Source organism: Pogona vitticeps, chromosome 1 (genome assembly GCF_051106095.1).
Source record: "Pogona vitticeps strain Pit_001003342236 chromosome 1, PviZW2.1, whole genome shotgun sequence".
Lineage (NCBI taxonomy): Eukaryota > Metazoa > Chordata > Lepidosauria > Squamata > Agamidae > Pogona > Pogona vitticeps.
Window position 1 is genome coordinate 4,743,241 of NC_135783.1, and position 17,638 is coordinate 4,760,878.

General features: G+C 47.8%; 1 protein-coding gene across 6 annotated transcripts in view; it reads right to left on the reverse strand.

The window, feature by feature from the left end:
• Nucleotides 1-10,280: 10,280 nt before the first annotated feature.
• KIF13B (kinesin family member 13B) overlaps nt 10,281-17,638 on the reverse strand; it is a 205,950-nt gene continuing 198,592 nt past the window's right edge. For all 6 annotated transcript variants that reach the window (XM_078381692.1, XM_072986485.2, XM_072986508.2 and 3 more), the window contains 2 exons: nt 13,808-14,855; nt 10,281-11,709 (listed from right to left, as the gene is read on the reverse strand). In XM_078381692.1, coding sequence (XP_078237818.1) covers nt 11,417-11,709; nt 13,808-14,855 — 1,341 coding nt within the window. In that variant the 3' untranslated portion in view covers nt 10,281-11,416. The remainder of the gene's footprint in view (nt 11,710-13,807; nt 14,856-17,638) is intronic.

Sequence of the window (17,638 nt, forward strand, 5' to 3'; positions counted from 1 at the left end):
AACATTTCCATTCTCTGGGACACATCAGCAACCAGAACAACGTGTTCTCCTCTGGCCCCGGGACTTCGGTTCTCAGTTGCTAAAGTTCGGTCATTAGCCGATAAATATCTTTATCGGGTTTCCAAAAACAATAAGACACATTTTTAGAGGTTCTTTGTAAGTCGCTGTTAAGTTTCTGAATGGATTGGAGAAAACGTTGCCCTCTAGCAATGCAACAGGCAGTTGCAAGAATTCTTTTCATTAATTCTGTAGTAAATGAAGTACAATAGGACCCTCCTATCTTGGGGGGGGGGGATTGGTTCCAAGTCCCTTCTCGGATGCTGAAAACCGTGAATGTGAATGCTATACAAGGGGGGAAAAATCAGAAATACATATTTTCACCATGTGCCACCAGAACCGGCCACTAGAGGGAGGAAAAAACAATGCTGTGTATTCAACACCAAGAAAACATTTCACGATCTTTTCCTCCCTCTAGTGGCCAGTTCTGATACATACATTGTGATAATACATATTTCTGGGTATTTTTCTTTTAATATTTTCAGACCATGGATAAGTGAAGCCACGGATAATGCGGGTCCTACTGTATTCCACACCATTCTCCATTTTTGCAGGTTTTGAAATGTGGGTCTAGAAGGCAGAAAAGTGGAGAGGTTACCCTGCAGATGGTGCCATCAGGGCAGGCTGGCAAAGAAAGCTGTGAAGAGGTAGCCATTCTCCTGCTATTCTACAGTGCCATCCTTGCCTTTCTGGGAAGGTTAAATGAGCAGAGGGAACAGGGCAATGGGGGCACTAATGTCCACATCCGTAGGCTCACGAGACCATCAGGTTGTGACCTCAGCAGAGCTGGGCAGCGTTACGTTTTGCATTGCAGGCCCCATCCTCTCCCAGTGGGCGGGGATCCTTGGGTTTGTAGTCCAAACAGCGTCCAGTCCAGCCTGCTCGGCAGCCTCTCGTTCTTCCTTCACTCGGGGCTGAATCGCTGTTCTCTTGACAAACGTCCTCTCCGTACAAGCCGGGAAGCCGACGTGCCTTTTCAGAGCCGGGCTGAGGCTTTGCGCAGGTTGGCCACTTCCTCTCCTTCGTATCTGTTTCATGCGCGGATGCCCGTAAAGGAGGCTGGGGGGGGGAACGGGAGGGTTAGTGGGGAGGACCCCCGTCACGGATGGTGGGATGGAGATGGTGCCTTTTAGGGTCTCAGAAGGTCCAAGAGGACTGGGCAGGGAGGGGGGTAACCCTAGGAGGTCCACGCTGGAGTCTCCCCTCTTACCACCCGGACAGAAGCGTTCCTAATTCCTGGCGCGCGGGCGGCTCAGGCGCGACGGGAGACGTGACCAAGGAAGGGATTCAAGAGCATCTTGCTCGCCGCATGTCGCCTGCGTCTTAGGTTGGGTTCTTGCCTCAGAAGGTCTGAAGGAGGAGCGCCATCCTTACAGTTCAGGCTCTTTAATGGGTTTTATCATCATCCTACGATGCCAACTTCATAAGAGGGCAGAAAACACCCGGAAACGGCCAAGGGAGGCTGACCTGCATGCAGGGATTGGCGTGGTGGTAAGGGTAGAGTCAGTGTCTGCTCTCGATTTTCCCTTCCTCTGCCGCCAGCCGACAGACGCCACCCTCTCATGGTGGCGAGCCACGTTTTACCGTAACCTCTTGGAAACCTGTTCCCCGTGCACATTTTTCCGAGTTCCAAGGCTGCCTGGCCCCCGTGTCTTAACCACGCCCCCTCCTCGTCTCTTAATGTGGTGGCAATACACCCTCCCGCCATGCCTGGTGTGTGTTTCTTGTCTGCCCTAACTAGCTCTCTTCTCCACCTACCTCAAGGGGTAAAACTGTGTCCCACGGTCCTGCCGTCACCATCCTTTCCGTTTCGTGTCTGTTTTTCCACGGAGCCACAAAACACTGGAATGTTCGTTCTTTCTTCCTCTTTCTCTCTCTCTCTCCTCCCACCCGTTTCCCCCCCCCCTCCATTCTCCTGTTGCCACCAAACCCTGTTGCAGATTGGATGCTGCTTTAAATGTGAAAATAAAAAAAACACAAAAAACGGTTGTTTTAAAAAAAAAAGCTGTATAAGGAAGAATGAATAAATAAGTAAATAAATAAAAAAAACCTGAATGAAAAGCTAAAGCTGAATTTATAAGCCTTGTTGCGTATGAGCCAAAAGTGCAAAGCTCCATATAATGAACTAACCTGCCACTCATATAAATATAAATATATATATAAATATATTAAAATCAGACTGTTCTACAAAATTGTGTATTTGTATTTTTGTGTACGTACAATTTTCTGCTAAGCAGAAGGAGGATGTAGTATAGGATGATGTGAGAGAATTTTTTTTAATCAAGATTTCTTTTGCTACTTATTTTTGTTAACATCCATATGCCTGTCTTTGTCTTCTCAATGTACGACACAGTTTTTGGAAAAAAAGAAGCTGCAGTCTCTCTCTCTTTCCCCTCCCGCACCACAAACCCTAACATCCTCCGTATTTCTTCCGTTCCATCTTTCAAAGTCCGGGTCATTGGCTGTCCAGGTCTTGCAAGGACACACTGGATATCAGCATATCCTTCGCGAAGGAGCCTGGGGTTGCTTGCTAGTGTGTTACTGATCTGTGGGGGGGGGGGGGTTCTTCGGGAGCCCCAAAGAAGGGGATCTAGTGGATCTCTTCCTGATCCACACTAAAGCCGTGTAAACTTGCCTTCCAGTTGTTTACCTGTCTGTGTTGGTTTTTGGTTTGAGCTCCCAAATATCTTTGTCAAGGCATGTGAAACCACGTCATTGTGAAACCATGCCTTAAGCAAAACCATTTAGGAATTCCCCAAAACACCACATGGCTGGATTGCGGAGGACAGGGGGGAGTTGGATGGGCAAGTTGAGACTTTCATGGCCCATCCATGAAAACAAAACGGCAGCCTAGCGTAGTCCCTTCCTCGTGCAAAAGAACACGATACAAAAGCCCAGAGCGCCCAGACCTCCATAAGCCCTACAACGGCCCCACTGATATGGTCGGCCAGGTTTAAACAGGAGCCCTTCATTTCAAAACTGTGCATATACTGTAGTAGAGACCAAGGACTATATGCGATTTAGCGCAATGGCTGTTGCCTTGAGACCCTTCTTCACCCCCCTGCAACCTTTTCTTACTGCCTTGAAAGGATATCAGAAGAATTTAACACTGCCCATTAGTTCTGATTAATAATAATTAATCGTCTGCCGAAAGGGGTTTTTCCCCTTTCCACGGGAAACGCCAGACCCCCGTTAGGCAGGAATTTTACACAAATCCTTTCAGGGTCACAAACGAAAACCGGGACCATTGATGTCGAAGCCTAAAAATACATTTTATTCCAGAACGGTTAGTGCCTTGAATTCTTTGCTAGCTTCGCTTATTCACAAATAAATACACTCGGATAGAGAGGTCGGCCGAGTGGGAACTGGTGCCGCCAATGCTGACCCTCCTAAAATAGTGTGGATCACAGGTAGCGTGTCCGATTTGTGTGTCTGGCCCTGTGGAAAAGTCTCCCTCGATGCGAAAGGGCTCCCTCGAGAGATTCCAACCAGAGTCTCGACCCTGTACAATGAACGGGAGACCTGATGCATCAACACATACGTCTCGTGTTGATGTTGATGATCAACATGTACATCCATGGGTCTGCCCTAGTTCAAACTGATACTGGGTTGAGCCCAGAATTAAACCTGGAGAGTTTCCTGCTGTGTTAGTTTTCTGTGTATAGGATTGTGTATGTGCGTCTGCTGGAAGCTGACAACCTTTGCCGCATAATGAACCCTTTATCAAGGCCTTCTTCCTCATCTAAATTCAGCGATAAAGATGTTAAGCATTATGTTGGGTGACAGTGCAAGTTAGTGTAGGCGAGTATCCTGTTGAACTGCTCCTACGTGCAATGCTAATCGTGCACGTGCGGTTTGCATCTGTTGGTGGGCTATCTCTTGCACGGCTGGTTGCACGAGACATCCTACCAAATAGGGGAAGATTCTTGTGCAAGGAACAATAGCGCACACGGGTACTTCAACAGGATTCTGGCTTCTGTGTTGTCCGAGAAACTCATCCGTGTCCGAAACATTTTTTCTAGTCCTCGATTCCTTCTTTTCGCCTAGAGGATTGTTACTCAGCCACTTACCTTACGAAAGTGCCACAGGGTTCTCTACTTGCAGCCCATTCCCTCCCCCCCACCTCCATTAAAAGAGAAATATGTCCCACACCATTTGCCCCCCCCCCTCTTTTTCTTCTTCCAGGGGCGAGAGAGATACTCCAACTTTCTATGTAGGGCTCATATTTATACCAATGTGTACTGACTGTGGCAGAAGTCCTTGTTTCTGTACGTGAATGGAGAAAAGAGGGAAACAAGTGCTCTAATTGTATGGATTAAAAACTAGTTTAAAAAAACAAAAAGAAAACTGAGTCCTGTATCATTGTATCTCCTATTCTGGATTATTAGTGCCTTTTTGGACAGTAGACTGTTCTGTAATTAAATTGTAGTATAACTGCTTTTTTGTACAGTTTTGTTTTAATAAACTTTTTTTAATTTGTGTTTATTTTAGTATTGTACCTACTAGAAAATTAAAATGTATAACTGAAAAAAGAGCCCTTTTTATAGTCCTTCTTTCCTAGACTTCTTGTCATGTGTTTTTGAGCAGGTTGTTGACTTGCACTGCATGTTCCAAGATCCCCCCCCCCCATGTACAAGATCAGAAGATGGTACAAACACAATTTTGCATCTCTCACGCCCATTACGAGCTGGGTGAGAACTGTTTTCGTCTTCAGCGGGAGGATAAGAACTCGAGTTACAAAGATAGCTGCTTCCTCCGAATGATTACCAAGCATTGCAGAATAAAGGGGGAAAAGTAATAATGTGTATCAGTTCCCTTATCAGAACACACTCAGGGCACAGAAACCAAATTTTCTTCTTCTAAGCGTTTAAGGCTCCAGGTACGTCAATTCTGTTTGCATCTTTGATGCAAATCTTTGCTCATTTAATCCAGCAGACCCAGAAAACTTCAGCAGGGAAAGGCTGGCTCGCCAGATCTTGTTGGAATGCCTTTCTCGAGTTTCATAGCCAATGGCTATGCTGGCTGTGGCTGATGGGAGTCGTAGTCCAACAAGACCTAGAAGGCTGCAGCCATCCACTTTGAGAGTTAAGTACTCTGGTAGGGAAAAAAAAACACCCACGTTTGACGTAAAGAAGGCATTTATTTAGATGAAAGCGTTAATGTCACAGATATGGTACAATTATTACAAGTTTAGTATAATACAAGAGATCATTAAAAACTTTACAGTTCATTACAAGAATCTTTGGATTTTAGCACATTAAAAAAAAGATACAACCAACAGTACTTTTAATACCAGTCTTAACCACCGTTCTTTATATACAACCTCTCTACATTTACAGAAAGAACCCCAAAACGTAAAATTAAAAAGACAAATCAACAACAGAAGAGACCGTTCTAAAAGGCTGTACAAAGGTGTCAGGCAAAATTAGTGTCCACGTCAGTCAGGCAGTGGGAAGCCTAGGCCTTTTGCTGGTGTGCCGGTAATTGCTTGTTCTCCCTTAGCAAAAAAGAGAGAGAGAGACAGAGGGTGGGGTGGGGTTTGAAAAGGCCTTGTTTTTGACTCCCACCCTTAAAGGAGTGCTGAGATTTATCTGCATCTGGTTCTTGTACAGTGGTGCCTCGCTTAACGGCGATAATCCGTTCCAGGAAAATCGCTGTTAAGCGGAAACATTGTAAAGCGAAAATAAAAAGCCAATTGAAACGCATTGAAAACCATTCAATGTGTTCCAGTGGGCTAAAAACTCACCGTCCAGCGAAGATCCTCCATACGGCGGCTATTTTCGCTGCCTGTATAGCGAGGAATCCGTCCCTAAACACAGCAGGGAGCCATTTTAATTACCTGGCGACCATTTTGAAACCACCGATCAGCTGTTAAAAAACACTGTTTTGCGAAGAATCAGTTCCCGAATCAGGGAACCAATCATCGCAAAGCGAAAAAACCCTATTTAGACCATCATTTTGCGATTGCAAAAGCGATCGCAAAAACATCATCATGAAGCGGATTCGTTGTGATGTGGGGCAATCATTAAGCGAGGCACCACTGTACTTCACTATGAACTACCGGCCAAGCACAATGCAAACAGAATGGCAGTATTCGGTATTCGTCTCAGATGCAGCAACTGAGCAAAAAAAAGGTGGTGGTTTCTTTTTTCCCCCCAATGGCTACTCCTAGAACATCACACCCAGCGCCAGTTGTAGAATTATGGAGTTGTTGTCTAAAAAGGAAACTCTTACTACCCTCTCAGCTTTATCTCTCTCTCTCTCTCTTGCAATGGGAACTGGAGATCTTTCGAAGGTGCCACGACGTACGGCAGCAAACCAAATGGGAGAAAAGCCATTGCTGCCGCCTGGTTTTGGGGAATGTGTTGAAGTTTGTGCTGTCTAATTTTTTACTTTTACTTTTCAAGCCATGGGGGGAGGAGGCTAGGCAAGGATCATTCAACCCCCATCCCCGCCAATCTGGTGTAGCAAGTGCTTTACTCTTGCTGCAAACCCACTTCTCCTTCTAAGCCTCTGTTAGGCAATCGTAAAAAAGTCGCACTTTTTTTTTCTTCCTTGTGATCTTTTAAGACAGAATTGCACTGAAGTTTAAGTCGCATAATCCAAGTTCACAAACGCTGGAGTAGAAGGAAATCTTTTGAAGAGGAGGTAGAACCGATCAACTAATCTTTAATATATTTTACTGCATTTATTCCATTCATCCATTCATTCCCGCTTGTATCCTGCACACACTCTCCGGGTGGCTCCCGTATTTCTTACTATTATTTATTTATTTATTTTAAATATTTTTTTATCCCGCCTTTCTCCTTAAAAGGACTCAGGGCGGTATACAGTATTGCCTTCTCCTTTAGAGAACCCAGCTTCCTCCACTCATTCCATCTCTTCAACATCTATAGGCTAAGCAACGGGATTGTGTGTTTGCATCGCTCAAAACTCACTAGTGGCTCAGCCCAGTGTCCCTCCGCCTGGCCCAACACTCCAATCACCACGCACCATGCCAACACCAACAACGGAAGTATTGTGGTACCTTTAAGACCGGCACATATATGGGCGTTCGGGCTGGACTTGATCCATACGATTCCCTTCCAGTTCTGCGGTTCTAAGGTTATTATTATTGTTATCAATTTTATTACACTCTTAGTGTGAGCTGGGCATCACAGGACATCAGAGACCGGTACTCGCTTTGGTTATGGTTTTGTTGAAAGAGCCCCACATGTTTGCCTCTCTGAAAAACAGACGAACGGCGGCCAAGATGAACTTCAGAAGACGACCGTCATGCTTTCTGCTACTAAAATGGCCACCTTGGCTTTATCATTTAAACAGTCCTACCACATCCAAACGTGCCATGTGAGCGTGAGTTTCACTGCGGGAGCCAACCGAACATCACAGCCTCTTAATCGAAGCTCCGTTAAAATGGCTCCACACAGTAAAGGCTGCCCAGGCAGGGGGGGCACTCAGCTGTAGTCCCCCCCCTACCTGCCCAGAGCAATTTTCTTCCAAGGCAACACAAAGAAGGGCAGAATCTTGCTGGTCCAAATTACACCCACTGGTTCAATAAGTTTTACCTAAGTGTTGACTTACTACTCAACCGTTGGTTCAACAGGTCTACTCTCAAGTGGATACAAGCATTACGACACCATGATGTGCCACCAAGATGCTTCTAGCTTTGGTGGCCCTGTGGATTAGTGGCCTCCACAAGGCCTGATCCTCAACTGCCCAACACAGGTTCTGCAAACAAGGCAGTGGCTTCTTTTATGGAGTTGGTGACTGACGCAAAAGGGTATTCGCCAAAGAGCGTAGCGTTAGAATACCAGTGGCCCTGAGAGTGTGTGCAGCATCTACCACGGGAAGATCGAAGGGGCAAAACCAGGTGTTGGATTGAGAGAGTTGTCGCCACTGAAGGGAATGGGGCTGGATGAAATAAGGTTGGTTCTTGTCAAGAAACCAAACAGGTAGTTACTGCTCCACACAGGAGCATCTCTACGTCTCTGTTGAAGGACAGAGCTAGGAATCTCTCGTCAGCAATCAACGGGGAGGAGAGAAACGGGTAAGTAGGGACCTTATTGTAAATATGCTGCTCACCGTCTAGAAAAAGCACATAAGAATGTCTCCATTTTCTTTGAATAAAATACAAGGGCAAAAAAACAACCCCACACCTATTTGTGAGGTGACATGTGGGGACAAAAATACATGGCTATATAAAGGAGGGCTCTCTGGATTGGGGCCTAAAGGCAGCCACCCACTTCCTGCACAGCGGCTGGCCCCTCTCCTTTGCAGTAACATCCGTGGGAAATTCTTGCAAAAATCCTTGTGCATTAGGAACATGAACCGCCCCAAATGTAAGGGGCTGGCGAAATCGTTTTAGATGATCATTTAGGGGCTGGTGATGCACGCAAGCTGGCTGCTAGCAATCAAGGCTGCCAGGCTGCGCTGACCTACTGCCGTGAGGAGGAAGGGCTTGCCACTCATGTGTTTCACCCGCCACTCTACGTAATAACAGTTGAGAGGAGGGCGCCGGGCCTACAAAGCTGCTCCTCCGATTGCCATGCAGGCTCTCCCATGGGGATCCCGGACCTTCCCATTTAACGAGCAGAACCGTCACCGAACCACAGCTATATTAACGCTCATCCATCCCAGCAGGACGTCAATAAGCCAAGTTCTGAACCAGCCATCACCACAACCAACAAGGGTTGGCCATGTCATGAATAAGCAACAAATTAATTCTGCAGGCGTGTGTGTGTGTGTGTAGGATCCTTCAGTTCTCCGTCTTAGGGGGACCCACAAATGGATGCCCCTCCCTTGATCGTCACTGTAAAACGCGGCTGCCCAGCCTGCTGCAGTCAAGGCAGAAGGAGTTGCTCTGGGGTGCACGCCGGCTTGGCTCTTGTGAAAGGGGCCCCGGAAACAGGGGAGAAATTACTCTGTTCCTAAAACTGTGCTTTTCATCCCCCAGAATCTCTTGGGAGTGGGGAACTGGGTAGAAAAAGAGGGGAGAGTAAACCGCCCCCCCCCCCTACACTCCAGTGTATTTTGCACTACATGGCAGGGGTCTGGTAAGGCTCAGGCGGAGACCTTTCATCTTCCACCGACTACCCTCCCTCTGGCAATTTCCATAGGGTGGTTGTGCATGACTCCAAATGAGTCTGCTTCTTTAAACCGGATGTTCCTTCTGCACGGTGGCAGGTCGACACGGGCTCCTCTTTCGGACTCTAAATCCCAGAATTCTCCATTCTGGGGAGCTCCACCTGCCAGACCCGCACCTCAATTGTGCTCGCCTGGAGAAAGGCCAAGCGGCAGCTTCTCTTATGGGAGTGTAGGCCACAGCTCGGCCTTATCCTAGGCCCCAAGGCCGTTCAGCCTGGCCTCGTCCCGGGCGAGCGTAATTTTGGTGTGGGTCTGGCAGATGGACCCCCCAGAATGAAGAATTTGGAATCAAATATTAAACAAACACACAAACACACACACCCCGAATGGCACATACGCACAGACTGGCAGGAGAAACTTCTTCGCCAGAGCACAGACTTCTCGTGAGTCAGGGCCCGATCGACCCAACCCAGTTCAGCTACACTGACCAGCACAAAGAAAGCAGGCAGTGACTCCCACAGTTTTGTTTTTGGCCTTCAGCCCTCTGAGTGGGATGGTTAAGGCACGTGATGGCCCCTCAGCCCAACAAAGGAGACCACGAAGAGAGGGCAGGTCCGCCGGTCAATTCTGCAATATTTTTGAAAAGCTACTGAAAGAGTTCAAGTAACACACAGTTGGTCGAAATCTCCAGCCTCTTTCGGCCTGGGGGGGGGACAGCACAAATGCCATGAGCTTCTTCGACCACGGCCTGCACTTAAAAATGGGTTGCCCCCCACGGCGTTGATCGGGGTTGATCCTGTGGGCTCCAGGAGGACAGTGAAGTAGCTGGGCCACATCAGAGGTACAGCGGTGGGCTAAATGGGAGGCACGGGAAATTACGAACACAGGCAAACAGGCCCTTGCATATTAGTGTAATAAATTTCGGTGAAATGGCAATGCATCCGAGTCCTCCTGTAGAAGGCAGCTGGACTGGGGGGGGGGGTCGAGCAGCAGGAGACCAGCTGAGCAGGCTGGGGGGGGGCTCTGCAGGAAGGCGCATCAAAAGACCCTCGTTTGCTCTGGACAGGGTTGGTTTGCCCCTTTGGGTCAAGGCGGGCAAGGACATGATTGTAAGTCGCAAGGGATTTGCTATTATGATCATGTTATAATACAGAAATAAATAAATAACAAATAAATACCATAGCACTGAGGGGTTCGGGGGGGGGGGCAAAAACCGCATCTACTTTACAAACAGGTTAAAATCCGGACCACAAAGAAGGATTTTCCCCCAACCCCCCTATTGGGCTCTGCTTTCCCCTTTTGCACTTTAAGGTTAGTTAGTCACGTGCCCTCCAGTTGGAACCAACGTATGGCAAACTGTGAGAGGGCTTCCAAGATACGTGAGACCTTTGAAGAGTAGTTTTGCCAATGCTACTTCCCCAGTGAGCTTCCACGGCTGAGCAGGGATTCGAACCCGGGTCTCCAGAGTCCTAGTCCCATCACTCCATCGGGTAACACCACCCTAGGTACCGCCTACTTTACGGTTACTTTAAGCAACGTCGGATCAACCGTTCAGAACGGGCTTTTATAAGGAGGGTAGCACCGGAGGGCATTCTGGCCCCCTCAAACAATGCTAAAGGGGAGAGAAATCGACTTTCTCTTCTTGTTTTGTTTGCCATTTTTCGTTTTTAAATAGCAAACAAAGCACACATTTAAATACCGTTACCAGCTAGAGGAAGGACATTTAAATTAAGGATGCATTTAAAAGGAACACCAACCCAAACAAACACCTTAGGCATTCAAAAGGCCTAGCTCATTCCAGGACAGCAAGACACAATAGCTTCCCATTGATGTCAAACGGAGGAGTTAAAAGATTAGAGACAGATTAGAAACAGACCCTGTTCGTAGTAGGCTGTTACTTGTAAGATGAGCCAAAGCTGGGTCGGACCATCGCTCGTGGTCAGCCCTTTCGGCTGGAGTTGGAAATGGAGGCAGTCCATGTTGGGAAGGTCCTTCCATGGACGACACACAACCCTGGTGAACTGGGAGAAATCAGCTGGACACACTCGTACAAAAGGATCTCTGTCTGCATCGGGAGTCTCAACGTGCGACTCCCTCCTAACAAGGACAGAAGGTCTACAGAGGCTTCTAGCGGAGAACACAAATGCATAGATTCTGCTACGGGGTTAGGGGTCCGCAGGGTGCCGGCTGGCTGCGCCTCATCCCCCGACAGTTCGGCTGTGCAAAGTAAGGCTGCTCCCAAGAAAGGCCCGCTCCGAGAGGTCCCATCATCCAATCAGTTCGCCCACGACTTACGGTCCTCGGTATTCTTAGGGGTCTTTTCGGGTCGTAAGGCTGCCCCGCCTTCCGTTTTGGCAAGGGCCGTCAAAGACGTGAGGCTGGAGGTGGAGCCCGGCAGCGGGCCGCTCCTCTGGAGCTCTGGCGCTGCTCCTCCTTGCAGTCTCATCCCCGCGCTCCGGCGCCTCGCTGGTCCGGTCGCCCTTTTGACTCTGCTCGGCTTCACCAGGAGCCCATAACCTGGATTGCACTTGAAGTATTGCTTTCCTCCGATGGAACCGTCGTTCTTACCTTCAAGGGGAAAGGAGATTTTTATTTTAAAAAATTAAAATAAACGGGAGCCATGAAAATAAATTCATCAACCTCTGTCTGGATCAGCCAAGATCAGATGGTCTGCCCAAAAATCAGATTAAAAGTGGGAAATCCCAGCAATACAGAAAGCTGCCTCTTCCTGAACCAGATTCGTTGGTTCATCTAGCCCAGGCATGTCAACTCTTAATTAGCGCCCGATCTCCAGGGGTTCAGATAGACTGCCCCAGTAGGGAGACCTGGAATTTTTGGACTAGAAATTTCGTAATTCTCTATTCTGGAAGTCCTACCTGACAGACAAGACACTTTACAGACACCTAAATGTGGCTCGCCTGGGAGATGGGCCTAAATTTGTAATGCACTGAGGCTTAGCTAGGCCTAGCTCTGCCCAAGCTTCCTGTTCCGGCCCCAGGGCCAGCTGGGAGCTTTCTTTCCGAACAGGAAGCTAAGTGAGAAAGAAAGTGTTTGGAACTGAGAGGATATTCAAAAAGGTTAGGATGCTCATTGTGGTCTAAAAACACATCGTGGCACAGCAAAATAGATTTTTAGACTGCTGAACCTAAATGATAAAAAAAATCTGTTGCTGCCATCACACCACGGAGATTTTGATGCCGTGTTCATCAAATGCCCTATGAATTGTGGGTCTTTCCTCACAACCCAGCTGAAGCTGGTCACAAGAACACAACTGGCCAATGTTCACCCTGCTCCCTCATTTCAGGAGAGCCACCAGGTACAGGATGGACCGGTCAAAGCCCAGGCCTCCAGACTTGCCGAGGAACTGTCCTGCGCTGAAGACAGATCCACACAATGTGCAGCTATCCCTTGACTTATCTTCTCCTTCCTCCCGAATCTAAAATGTGAAAGTGGCTGCTTTCCAAAATGGAAAAAGGATTGGGACAGGACCTGGCCAGAAAACAGATTCATTGCCTGGAAACCTTCAAAGCATACCCTAACTTTCTTTAATAAGTCTTTGCCAAGGTTTACCGCATTAATTAATTGGTGGTGGTTAATATCCTGTTCCCTAAAAGCCAAGCAGAAGGGCAGTCCCGTCAGGGGCCAGTCTCCACCCACTAGGCTCTTTGAGGTATATGCCTATTCTCACGCTGCTTCCAAGACTGGTCACACCAGTGGTGTCGAACTGTGGCCCTCCAGATGTTCTTGGACTTCAACTCCCAGAAGCCTTCACCACCACCTCTGCTGGCCAGGATTTCTGGGAGTTGAAGGCCAAGAACATCTGGAGGGCCACAGTTTGACACCACTGGGTCACACAATCAATGGTGCAAAGCGAAGCATTGGTGGAGCATGATGGGAAAACACCTGTGATATCCCTTCTACTCTGTCTTTAAGCAACAGGAACCTAGCCCCTGTTTCACAGATGCACATGCTTTTGGTGGGTCTGGCATGGTTGGTGTGAGGAAATTGGCCTCAATTAAAAATAATAATAAACTTGCTCTTATTATGCAGGAAATAAAATGGATTGGGCAGGAACCTAGAAAACAGATTTGAACTTTAGTCTCCTTTAATAGACTGCTCCTTATTTGTTAGTTTAACTCAACTGGCATTTGTTTCAATACATTCACTCACAGACTCTAGCAAATTAGAAAGAATAAAATATTTCTGTTTACTCACAGTTCTTCTTATATAAAAACAAGTTTTACTGAGTTTAACTGCTTAATTTGCTTCATTATTAACTAACTAACTGGTTGCATTGTTGACAGATCATTTCACTCTAACTATTCACTTCTGACTCCATAACTCTGAACACATGGACAGAACACTAATTACTAACTGTGACTGGGAAAAACAGTGGGGAAAAGAACTCTGAGGTAGAGAGGGAACTATTGGCTGCTACTGGATTGATTGACATTAACTGCCGCTTCCTCCCAGGAATCCTATGAGGGTGTCAAAGGAGAAGGCCAAATATAGAGAAACTTCAAGAGTCACCCCTATCTGTTTCATTCATCACCTGAGAAAGCTACTATTTTGCAAGAAAAGTCCTATAATCCCCCAGTCTGCACAACATCTGCTGGCTCAACGCCACACAGCTCAACCCAACATGAAGAACGTTTTGCCCAGTTACCTGACGGCAAATCCAACTCAACTCCGACCCAGGTCCCTTCCTGGAAGTCCGTGGGGCCAACGTATCTCACGGTCCCGCTCTTACTGGTCCCGATGGTCACGTATTCGCCCTCCTTCAGCCAGTCCGGGACTTCGTTGGTTTCTTCAGAGTCCGACGCCGTGCCGGGTTTTTCCTCGGGGCCAGCTTCGCTGCCGTTGTCCGGGTTGGGCCCTTGTGAATTCCGACGGCTTTTCTCGTCTTCGGAACTCAAGGAGGCTCCCGGTTCTCCTCCCAACATGCTGGAGAAGGAGCGTAGCTCGGACGTCCTGACTCTTTGGATTTTGAATGGCGAGACTGTGCCGCTGGGTGGCGGGGAGAGGTCGGAAAGAACTGGGGCTCTGGAAGGTCCCGTCTCACCGATGGAGGCTGGCTTTCCTGCCCGAGGGGGACTCCCACTGGGCGAAGCCAAAGGCGGCTGTGAAGGTGTCAGTCTTTCCCTCAACTCTTTCTGCCTTGACGGAGAGGTAGAAGGGCCACCTGTGCCCTCTGCAGCTGGAGAGGTAGCTCCTTGGTCTTCAGCTGGAGGGGCAGAAGAACGAACAGGCTTTGACCCTAAGTGGCTGTCGCTGCTCACTTGATCACCGTCCTTAGTTCTCGTTGGATCAAGTTTAAGGCTAGGGCTAACCGGATCCCCTCTGGGGAGAGAAGAGTCTGAAGGTAAAACCGGGCACGATTTTAGGGGGGCGTCCATCGTAGACCCCTGCAGGGCAGCGGCGGGAGGCTGGGGAGCCTCGTTTGTGGCGGGTGCCTGGCCACCCACCCCTTGAAGGGTCGCCTCGTTCGCCTGAGCAAGTGCTTCCGAAAGGGTCGCCGTGGAAACGCTGTGGGAGAAGTAGCCGCTGGAGGCTTCGCTCAAGGGGCTCGGTGGCCCCTCTTGGGAGTCCTGAGTTTGAGCGTCCACGGAGGGTTGTTGCAAAGGCACCTTGGTAGACCTTTCCGGGTTCTTCTCCAGCTCGGTCGAGTGCGCGGCCACCTCGAAAGGTTCTTTGCGCCCGTCCCCTGGGGCGGCCTGGGAACAGAAAGGGACACACACCCCTGCAGGTCAGGAGAAGCCAGGGTGACCTTCTCCAACGTAAAAAACATGGCAGCAGGAATCAATGAGTTCAACTACTGGTGGACACCATGCCCAACTGTGGTTCAAGGACTGGTTTGGACAGCACCAGTGCAGGACATGAGGGGATGTCACAGAACCAGAGAATCATGAAGTTGGAAGGGCCTTAAAAGGCCATCAAGTCCAACCCCCTGCTCAAGGCAGGAATCCAACTCAAAGCAGATCTGGCGGATGGCTGTCTTAAGTTTCTCTTGAACTGCCTCCAACACTGGAGCGCTCACCACCTCTCGAGGTCATCAATTCCGTTGTTGTACTGCTCTAACAGTTAGGAAGTTTTTCCTGACATTCAGTCGAAATCTGGCTTCCTGTAACTTTGAGCCCATGGTTGGGTGTCCTGCGCTATGAGATGTCCTACCCATACCATTTTATCATCCCTCACCCAGAGCTAAAACGTAGAACGGTCTTAGGAGAAGGAAGCTCTATTTAGCCATGATCTAATAGCACCTTTTTAGTAGGTGCCCCTGGTACTGGTGCTATTCAAAAATTCTTTTTTTTTCCTGGACTCCTCCTGGATTTCCCCTATCAGTGGCCGTTACACCTATCAGTGGCCCACAGGGTTTAGCAAGAAGCGGCAGCCACAGAAAATACTACCATTCTAGAACGGAGAAATTAGGCACATCAGGACGAGTGAACTGTGCAAGGAATAAGATTTAACAACAACAGACGGCAAGGGAGAAGCACTTGAGAGGTTCAGTCACGAGAAGAGCTCATTGTGGCATCAACATCCACAAAGAAGTTCAGCTTCTACAAGCAGAGCCACGCTAACACAAAGGACAGAAGAGCATTTATCTCTTTGCGTGATGATACCAGATTTCATGTTTAACCCTACTTGTTCACTCTTAAGTGGGTGGGGGAGGCATATTGTTCAGCTATTCAGAAATTATTTTGCCTCTTCTAAGAGACACTCAAAATATTCTTGTTTAAGGGTCTTCTGTCCTTGATTTAGCAACTGATCATTGCAGCCATTTACTGCTGCACTTCAATATCAACACTGGATGAGTGTCCTCTAACTGGCATAGAGATATTCTTCATCCATTTTCCCCCCAAATCCAGACCGTGTTTCAAGGGGGAGCGAACCACCCCCAATGTTGTGTGGGGCGGGAGGCGAGAGTTGGAGAGAGAGGCACACACCATCGGCCAAGCATAACTGAGCAGGCACAGTGATGCCTCGCTTAACAACGTTAATTTGTTCCAGCGAAATCGCTGTAGAGCGAAAACGTTGTAAAGCGAAATATTGCAAAACCTAATCATCAAGCGATTTCATTGTAGAGCGGGGCAATCGTTAAGTGAGTCCTTTCACCACTGTAGTGAGATCTCTGATTTAAGGCAGCATTTCCCAATCGGTCACTTTTCTGAGGCCCAAGACCACAAATTGTCACATCTCCAGTCAATAACCGAACTGTAGGATCAGCAGTCAAGGCGTTTAGAAAGTGCCAGTGGAGGAAGCCAATGCAATACTCCAAAAAGAGTCAAATGGAAGGGAGAAACAAGAAGACATCATTAGGGGAAGGGGCCTCCAAGCGTCTCTACCAAGGCAACACGTTTCTTTTCTCCTAGGTTTCCCTTTAAAATAAATATTTAACTTAATGAATTAAAAGCTTTACCCACTAAATCTAAACGAAACTAGACGTCTGGGTCTTTGTAACTGAAATTTTAACAGATTAAGATTTCCAGCTGTGGGAGTAACAACCCTCAATGAGTTTATGGTTTGCTTAAATATGAACGCATTAAGAGGACTCTGTGGAGGTAGCAGGGCTAAGAGGCATTTACTTACAGAAAGCCCTCCAGGATTAATAAATAAATCTACACCACACAAGAAAGATGCCCTGCGTTATTTACTGAAAGATTATTTATATTACAGGAACAGGCGCTTAGCTGTTTGAAAGGTGCAATTTATGTGAATGGGGGAAACACACAAGATTTATACATCTCCCCTAGTTATTTGGCTTCATTCACAGGAGAGATAAATCACCGTTTCCAAGTCAAGGGTCCCACAGTTGCACAACCTCCACTTCCAAATTCTGGTCCCATTTCCAGAGATGCTAACAGAAACACTTGGAGATTTAATGGCACCTTCCAAGATCCATAGTTTTTTTTTTTCTGACCTGGGCACTGCAGATGTGTATTTAAATTCCACAAACACCTCTTTTGCAAAAAAGGGAGGGATGGTGAATACATAGGGAACTCCCTTCTCTACATCATGGACAAACCTCTGACCGATCTGGTTTGACTTGGATCTTTTGTCTTGAGCAGGGGGTTGGACCCTATGGCTTTATGTTGCTGTTTAGTCGTTTAGTTGTGTCTGACTCTTCGTGACCCCATGGACCAGGGCACACCAGGCCCTCCTGTCTTCCACTGCCTCCCGGAGTTGGGTCAATTTCCATGTTGGTGGCTTCGATGACCCTGTCCAACCATCTCATCCTCGGTCGTCCCCTTCTCCTCTTGCCTTCACACTTGGCTTTATAGGCCTCTCCCAATGCCATGATTCTATGATTTCAGAAGCACTGGCAAGAATATTGGCTTCTCACCCCACCCCACAACCTATGACAATTTGATGGAAAGCAGGGCTTTTGGTGCTGAAATCCAGGTTCCATAAGAACTAAGACCTTTTTCTGGTCCCTGGAAGAGGACAGTAATACAGACAGCTCCAGAAGCTAACCCCAACACAGAGCTGGTCTCTA